This window comes from Quercus lobata, chromosome 2, assembly GCF_001633185.2.
Source record: "Quercus lobata isolate SW786 chromosome 2, ValleyOak3.0 Primary Assembly, whole genome shotgun sequence".
In the NCBI taxonomy this organism is placed as follows: domain Eukaryota; kingdom Viridiplantae; phylum Streptophyta; class Magnoliopsida; order Fagales; family Fagaceae; genus Quercus; species Quercus lobata.
The window spans coordinates 95647029-95655477 of NC_044905.1; the positions used below are offsets into that span (position 1 = coordinate 95647029).

General features: G+C 34.1%; 1 protein-coding gene across 3 annotated transcripts; it reads right to left on the reverse strand.

Moving 5' to 3' along the window:
- Window positions 1–648: 648 nt before the first annotated feature.
- On the reverse strand, window positions 649–6614 carry LOC115977345 (GPI mannosyltransferase 3). 3 transcript variants are annotated; one of them, XM_031099161.1, is made up of 10 exons: window positions 6305–6614; window positions 5806–6069; window positions 5564–5681; window positions 3586–3690; window positions 3050–3336; window positions 1995–2276; window positions 1713–1914; window positions 1344–1495; window positions 1086–1251; window positions 649–970 (listed from the first exon to the last, which is right to left on the reverse strand). In XM_031099161.1, the coding sequence occupies exons 2-10, from the start codon at window positions 6018–6020 to the stop codon at window positions 887–889; spliced, it is 1611 nt and encodes a 536-aa protein (XP_030955021.1). In that variant the 5' UTR covers window positions 6021–6069; window positions 6305–6614; the 3' UTR covers window positions 649–886. The 3 variants fall into 3 exon arrangements, with proteins under 3 accessions (XP_030955021.1, XP_030955022.1, XP_030955023.1); XM_031099162.1 differs by having other exon boundaries at window positions 6292–6614; XM_031099163.1 differs by having other exon boundaries at window positions 1086–1248; window positions 6305–6612.
- Window positions 6615–8449: the final 1835 nt, after the last annotated feature.

The window sequence follows — 8449 nt, forward strand, 5'->3', positions numbered from 1 at the left end:
AAATAGCTAAAGGTGCCCGTATCCGTCAATTCAAATTTCCAAACGAGGAAAGTTTGTAACATATGAATACCTTGTCTATCATTTCTGGTAAGGGAAATAATGATACCATTCTCAATGTGGCGGATGAACATTAAGGCAAAGTCATATAAGAGGTAAACCAGGTAATGGTTCTACTAAATTTAGCAAACCCAGCTCAAGATTTACATAAAAGAGCACATCCTTAACATCCTTCTGAAAAAACGTTCCAACAAAGAAAAACTGCAACAGCATGGTTTGAAGGTAAATCCCAATTGGGTTATGGTGATTTTTTTATTATTGCAACTGAAGTCAAATTAAGCATAGTTTCATCATGTATCAATTGGGTTGTTGCGCAAATTAATTGGGGTTTCGAAAGTTTCGAACCAGTGACAAATATAATAGAAATATACTTTGCCTCATCCCTAGAATATAGGATTTGAACCTGCATTACCAAAAGTCAATGATAGGCCATTTAACTAGAAGCAAAAGCAAGGATCAAGATTCTTCCTTTTTATTTTTTCTTACAATGGTTGGGGAAAGGGAGATTCAACTGATTATGGGATTACCCTTACAATACTTTAGTAACCATATACATTATGTTGTAAAATCAGAAAAAGATATATATCCATAAGCTACTACAAAGCATTAATCATCTTAATATTTCAGATAGAAAAAATTGAGGGTTGTCCATCAAAGCATTCCTGTATATTTTAGATCAAAAAATTGAGTGTTGTCCATCAAAAGTATTCCTGTTAAATGTACCACCGACATAAGTTTGAACAATATATCTCCATAAGAAGCAAGCAAAAAAAAAAATTCAAATTGCTAAGGGCTAGGCGACATAGATTGGTTGCATAGAAGACAAATGTCACTGGCCTGCCAAAACATATACAACAACCGATGATTGAAGATTGCGGTCCACTTTGAAATGAGAATGGAAAAACCTTTTAATCTGCCATTAAAAAAAAAGATTCAGCCAGAAACAAAAACCAAAACAAAACTAAAAATGACTAGTGCTAAAAGTGACACAAGAAAATAAAACATAAATAAATAGTCTTAGCATGTACCTCTCTATAAGAATGCAAGATTAGAAAATCCCTCAATAATCTTTCTTCTGAATCAAACAACACAACATGACTAGGTTTTGACCAATTTTTTGCAAATTCTGTTGCAAAACTGACAGGGTCCATCATGAAAAGATCTGACTCATCTAGGACTCCTTTCTCTTCACTGCTGAACAAACATTAAAGAGTAAGAATTATAAACCATCTGCATTTAGAGATTGCATGGGGGAAAAAATAAGTATTTTAGCCAAACTGTCAAACCTTGGTGAGCAGTCGAGAAAACGCATGGGTAAGTTGCGATGCAAAGTGGAGTAGTAAGGTGTTGCGTGGCATTGCATTAGGAAAAGGATGCTTTCAACTTTCTCATTTCTAGCTTCTTTGGATAGATAGATCATTACATCTTCAGTTCCTCTCTGTTTAGCATGCGTGCAGTTATGTATCAACCAAAACAAAAAATAATTCCATTCTAAAAGCTTTGGCAGATTATTTTTTCCCCTCCGATACTAGTTAACAAAATTTATACACACACACACACAATCATAAGGCAGAAATAATTTCTAACAATTAAAGGGAAGGGGGCAAGAGCAAAAGGTAACCAGCTTTGTTTCATTGGCAAGGAAAATGATGTACCTGATGAATCAAACTCATATACAATGCCATTGGTATGTTTGTAGCAAGCAAGAAGAAGATGAAAAATTGTATTTTTGACGGACATCTGGTATGAATGTTCAAAGATCCTTTCTTTTCAGCATTTGGAGAATCAGATGCATTCATCTTAGCTAATGCATATCCAGAGAACATCAAAGCTATTGGAAGCACAGGCAGGACAAACCTGTAAAGAACCAAAGGCTCAAAATATGCATATTCACACCAGTATATGTGCAAAACAAATAAATTCTCAGACAAGGGTACCTGAACTCTTTGTGACCCAGTACACTGTAAAGTCCTAAAACCCATGCAATAAGGCCAGACAACTTCCATTGTTTGGATTGTATGATGCCAGCTACGGAAAATGGTAAGAATGTGAAGAGCATGACCGTAAATCCCTGAGTGAAGTACCAGTGCCACTTGTGAGTGCCATAATAATCTCCTCCAGAGGACAGAAAATTGAACTTTAGAAAATTAAGAGGTACTAAGACCCACGAGCCATACATCAAACGATCCAATAAACATGTTAGTCCAAGAACCAGCACCCTGATACATTAGTCAAACTGTAAGGGAACATTATACAAATCATCCACAAACACACCAAAGGAGGGGGGTGTGGATATTTTCATCTGTGTTGCGAGGAGGCTTACAATATAAATCCATCGTATTATGCTTAAATCTCTTCAAAAAGTCAAAAATATTTTCAGATATAAAAACGATTGTGTAATATTTTCCAATAAACATCCATACATCCATCCTCTGCCTCCTCAATGTCAGGTTTTAGATTTGATACACCAAAGTTTAGTATGCACAGGTACAGGTTGCACGCATAGCACATCTTATAAGGCATTTCACAATAATATTACTTGCATTATCAGCTTCATCATGTGCATAACATAATTTATTTAAAAATAGATTTTACATGTTTGTGTGCATGTACAATGAGCAAATTGCTATGAAGTGGCACTTCATTTGTTTCTCCCTAATCAAATATAAATTTCTAAAATTTTCTTTTCTTTGTACTGGAAAAAGGTGGCCTATCAACAGAATACCTTTTTCTCATCTACATTAAATATTGGAATAAAACTCTCTCTAGCACTTCGGATATCAACTTAAAGTTTAACAATGTTTACTAACCAATTGATCATTGCAAATCAAGGAAGGAAAAAGAAAATTTTTACTAGAGATAATTAGAGTCCTTTTCTAAAAGCATGAACAGAAAAAGACAAAAAAAATAGCTAGATGAATTCATGAATTTGAAGGCACAAAAGAAATGATAAAATTGTGATAACAAACACAAAAGCTGTATTAATACCTACCCAATGGGAGCCACCTCAAGAAAAATGAATCTTAGTCTATCACGAGTCACAAACAGCTCAAGTAGGCCAACATACACCCATATAATAGCGCTCGTTGGTCGAATAGAAAAAGCCAATGCTGCTATTGCCAGACCCCACTTCCTTGAAACCAATGGAATTTTAGTGGAAGAATCTCTAATACAGGGCCAGTGGTATAGGCCAATAAGTGTAAGAACAGTCTCCAAATTATTTGACAACGTGCGAGGGAAACAAAATATCATAAACCAATTTGTCAATTGTGCAAAGAGCTGCAATAAAGTTAAGTATGCCATGTATCACAAATGCCTTAATAAGTAACAACAGTGCTATTTTATCTATAGTAAAGATGAAATGGTAGTTCCCATCTTGAAATGAAGTTAGGATATCTATTGATAATATTCTAAACTATTGAGGTTGTGGGTTCACCACCCACTAGATTCATGTGCAAAATTACCAATCCCACCCCTCCAAAAAATAAAAATTAAATAAACTGTAAAGAGTATGAATAAGAAGGATACAGCCCATTTTGCAACACAATCACCAAAGAGGACATCTGACAGCTTGTACAAATACAAATCACCAACTGAGGAACATATGGACTGCAGCAGCCGTGGAGCCCTCGTCTATGAAGAAAAGAATATAGGAAGTAACTATCTTTGAAAGATAACAAACACAACGCCAAGATTTAATGCATTTATGGAAGCACTGTAAGCAAAAGAAACCAGAAACTAATGTTTCTAAAGAAATGAATGTGAATTATTTTCTGGAAACATGTGTCCACAACAAATTTTTTAGTAACATTCATTGGAACTAAAAAGAATATTACTAAATATTCTGCAACAATCCAATGCATCTGAGACCCAAAAAGAATTCCATACATCTTCAAAATTTTGCATAAGTTGTAATTGCTTATATGGCACTAATATATGTATAGGAGGAAGTGACAGGTATTCAAATCCTACAAACTCCACAAGAGAACCTAGACCAATGAGGTTATGGAAATATTATGATTTTAATTTCTCACTTTTATCTAAACAATTTCCAATAAAATTACTTACAAAATGCATCACTTAGACCCTAATATATAGCTTATTCTAACAACTTCCAAACATGGTTAGAAGTCTAGAATGCATATTGAAGCAAAATTTTTCTTTTTGATCAATTAAAATTTCTATTCAATCAAGTGGAGAGTTCAAAGTTTAAACCACACAGGCGGAAAAAGCTGCAAGCAGAGTTTCTAAAACACCACATCAGTACCTAACTAATGTGCACCAAAAACAGAGAAGGGGATCCTCTAATGCTACAAAACATATCTTGAATAGAGCTTTTAACCCTCTTTTAAGATGATGTCCTACACCTCACATCCATCATCACTGCCCTCAGCATTTTAACATGATTTTTGGTTCCCATTATGAATCCCTGATTTCAAATCTATCCAACTAGGGTAGATGGTTGCTTCTCAGGCCAACTTGCTTAATTACTGCATAAAACGTCCTCCCTTGAACTTGTTAATTGCCCAACTCAGCTCATCAACCCAGCTTCAAAATTTGTTGGTAAACAGATATTTTCTCAACACTTCCTTATTATCTTCGTAAAAGATCATTCAAAATATAGGTGATCTTGTGACTCCATCTGACTCTAAAAAATGTGCATAGGATGTCTCCACTATATCCCCATGCTGCTAGCCTTTCCCATGTTATAAGTCTGCTCTTCACAGCCAGCCAGAAAATAAATGTGTGCTTAGGGATATTGAAGCAAACTTTGTTTGAGTGAAAACTACACTAACAATGAAGAAGTAACTTTCTAACTAAAATAAAATATCTGTAATATGCATATCCCAAAAGCCCTCCATGTTTAGAAATAATTGTTGTATTTTTTCATACATTGAACATATTAAATCCTTTTAAGTTTTTAGAAGTTATTATGACACATGATTGAGTCTAGGCAGTAATTATGCAACTAAGAATGCTTCCAAATACAGATTACACTGATAAATGGTTGATTTCCTTTGTGTGTACTTTGCCTTCAACTATAGCTCCATTATTAAGTAAATTTCTATATTTTCAAATAGCCTCAAGCCAATCAGAAACAGTTTTTCCTATAAATGCAAGCCTTAGGAGGTGGCATAAATATGAAATAGCAGCAAAGACCCTTGTCCACCTCAAAAAAAAAAAAAAAAAATCCTCACACTTCCTGTTCGTGCCACACCAATTGAGTCCTCAGATATTAACTGCTAACCGACAATCATAATCGTACTTTGATCTAATTTCACCACTCATATAATTTTTTTTTAAAAGAACTGGTTTTCTCAACCAAATGCCCTTGCCTAGCTGAAGTTGTGCTAAATATAATTAAAAAACCCATGAAACTTTTTCAGTCATTTTAGCTAATATTAAAATCATAATCCTAACTAGTCTAGAAATACCATATGAGATACCCTTTAAAAAATGTATCACAATTTTCATTTTTAGAGGGAAAAGAAAAAGATATGATTACCATGAACCATGGTGTATCCAGACCCAATATAGAAAGAACTTTATAGAGTACAGCAAACAGCACTGGATGCAAATAGCTACGAATCCCCTTCTTCCACTCCCATGTCAAATGCCCATACCTTCCATTTTCACCAACCAAAACAAACACAAACCCATTATTACTAAGCTAATTTTGAAGCATATTCCACTCCTTCTCAAAGCAAAATAAACACACAAAGAAATAAAGATGGAAATTGAAGTTACCCGAAAGCAATGCGGTGAGCAACTTCAAGGGCTTGCCAGTGTTCATCTGGGTTGAAATATGTCTGCACCAACAAGGCATTGACCACCCGGAACGCCAAGCAGAGTGCAAAGACTCTCTTTGTTGAAGAAAATATAAAGGATTTTGAAAGTTTTGGTTTTTGGGTTGTGGGTTGATTGGGTGTTGGAATGGTTGGATTCTTGTGTCTCTGCCTCATTGTTTCTAACAGTCACTTATACAAATATTATTCACCATATCATTTATCCCTGAAAAAATTTGCAAGGCACAAAAACAAGAAAAATGAAAAGAGCATATTATTCGACAGACACATATGCACTTTATTCTTCATTCAGATTCAGCAAAACCCTACTAGTACTAGAACTATGTACCTAATCAAAATGTGACAAATCCAAATAAAGTTTATAGCTTTATGTAAAAATATAAAAAATATAAAAAAAATTCAATATATGGGTATTATAGAACTAAACTTGTATTCCTCACCGGAGTACTAGTCACCATTTCAGTCCAGTGGGTGGAAATGGAATTCAAAGCTTGGGGATTTCAGAGTGGGTTTGAATTTTGGGATTTGAGGATTTTGAGTTAAAGAAGAAAGAATAGGAAAAAAAATGGTGTTAATTTGAACTGGGCACCACGCAAAGGCGGCTCCGGCCACTTTTTTCCAGACTATCCGACCGGGTCTCCGCCGGGTTGGACTTGGATGTGGTGGTTCTTTGATCGGTATGACCAAGGCTTTAGAGATTTTGTGAAATTTGGGTATTAAATGAGGAAGAATTGGGTGCGGTAAGGTGTATTCCTTTATTTGTGAAAGGCTAATGTGGCTTCTTGGTATTGGAATGTGTAAAGAAAGGAGTTTGCACCAGTTGTTTTTGTTTTTTTGTTTTTTTGTTTTTCTTAATATCACCCAAAAATTAACCCCAGAAAAAAAAAAAAAAATATATATATATATATATATTTCCTATTTTAACCGACCAAATTTCTAACTATGATTGTGTTTGAATACCGCTTATTTGCTGAAAACTGAAAACTTATTGCTAAAAACATTATAACAAAATAATTTTTAAATATGTGAATAGTATTACGGGACTCAAATTTACCTAGAAATCTGTGTTTTGCTGACTTTTGTGTGTCCATAAACAATACCTATGAGATTCGCTAAAAGAAACGCAGACGCATGAATTGGGCAAAATGCCTAATCCAAACGCACAGTACATCCTCCCAATTTCATTGAAATTATATATTTTATTTAGAAAAGTACTAAGTTCATAATATTTTCACAAAATATAATATATGGTAAAATGTTATTGGTTCTAATTTAAAGATACCACTTAAATTACTTTTTTATCTACTAATAACAAATAGGAGTGGCAAAATTGAACATGACTTGCTAACCCGACATGACACAACACAAAATTAGCAAGTTATGAGTTGAGGTTTAATGGGTTTGTGTCATATTCGGGTTGATATGATTGACCTGTTTAATCAACGGGTTAGGTTAGTGTTCAACCCATGGAACCCGTTTGACCTGTCTAACCTTTAATTAAATGATATTTTACCAATATGCCCTTCAAACTCTAGGTATATAAACTTATTAGTTGTTATGGTTTATTTTTTGTTCACATATTGTAATTGATTCTTTGTGATATTGAGATTTTGAATGATTATTTGTGATACAGTTGCTCGTTAGTTCTGAATTTTATATTAAAAATATTTATTTGTTTGTTTTTTCATCAAAATTTTTTTTTTTTTCATTTTGATAAAATTTGATAAACAGGTCAACATCACTAACCCGTTTAATAAATGAGTTGTTTTAGGGTTGAGAAATCTTGACACGTTTAATAAACATGTCGGGTTAGTGTTAACCCATATAGCCGGATATTTATGAGTTAAAATGACACGAACCTGACACGCGAACATGAATTGCCACCTCTAATAACAACTCATAATTAACAACCTGCAATTTATGATTTGTTATATAAGTGTTGTAAAAACATTATAAACATAGCATTTTTTTTCTCCCCAAAATCTTTTTGCCATGTATTCTTCAAATTTTTGTCTCCCAAAATCTTCTCCACCCCATCACTTGGAAGAATTGAAATTCTATTCTTCCTCGAATTCAAGTATAGTGTCAATTGTCCCATGCTGCTCATTAAGTTTAAAGAGTTAGTATTACATGTATGATGTATCTAATATATGTATCCAATTTCACCCTCTTACATGAGGGCAGTGGATACATATATCTTATACGTAATAAGTTTAAGGAGAAGTAGATGAAGGATGATACTCCTCCTTACCTTTCCAAGTCATAAAACTAATCGCCTGTCAAAGGTTATAAAATGCGATTGATCATGGTTGAAAGCAATAATCACATAAAAGTCCCCTAAGCTGCTTATTTCTTCCGTGTAGTAAAGGAGGTTTACTCACGACCTCTATGGACTTTAAGCCGATAAAAACCATCTCCTACTGCTAAAATAAAGGGTGAAGTATGAACTGAGAGTTCTTACTGGTTTCTCCAAAAAAGAAAAGAAAAGAAAAAGTATGAATTGAGAGTGGGTGCCCTTTTGAGTTTTGAATAATAGGCTTCTCTTGATTGTGGACCTACCATGTCCCATGCTATTGGGCTTGGAA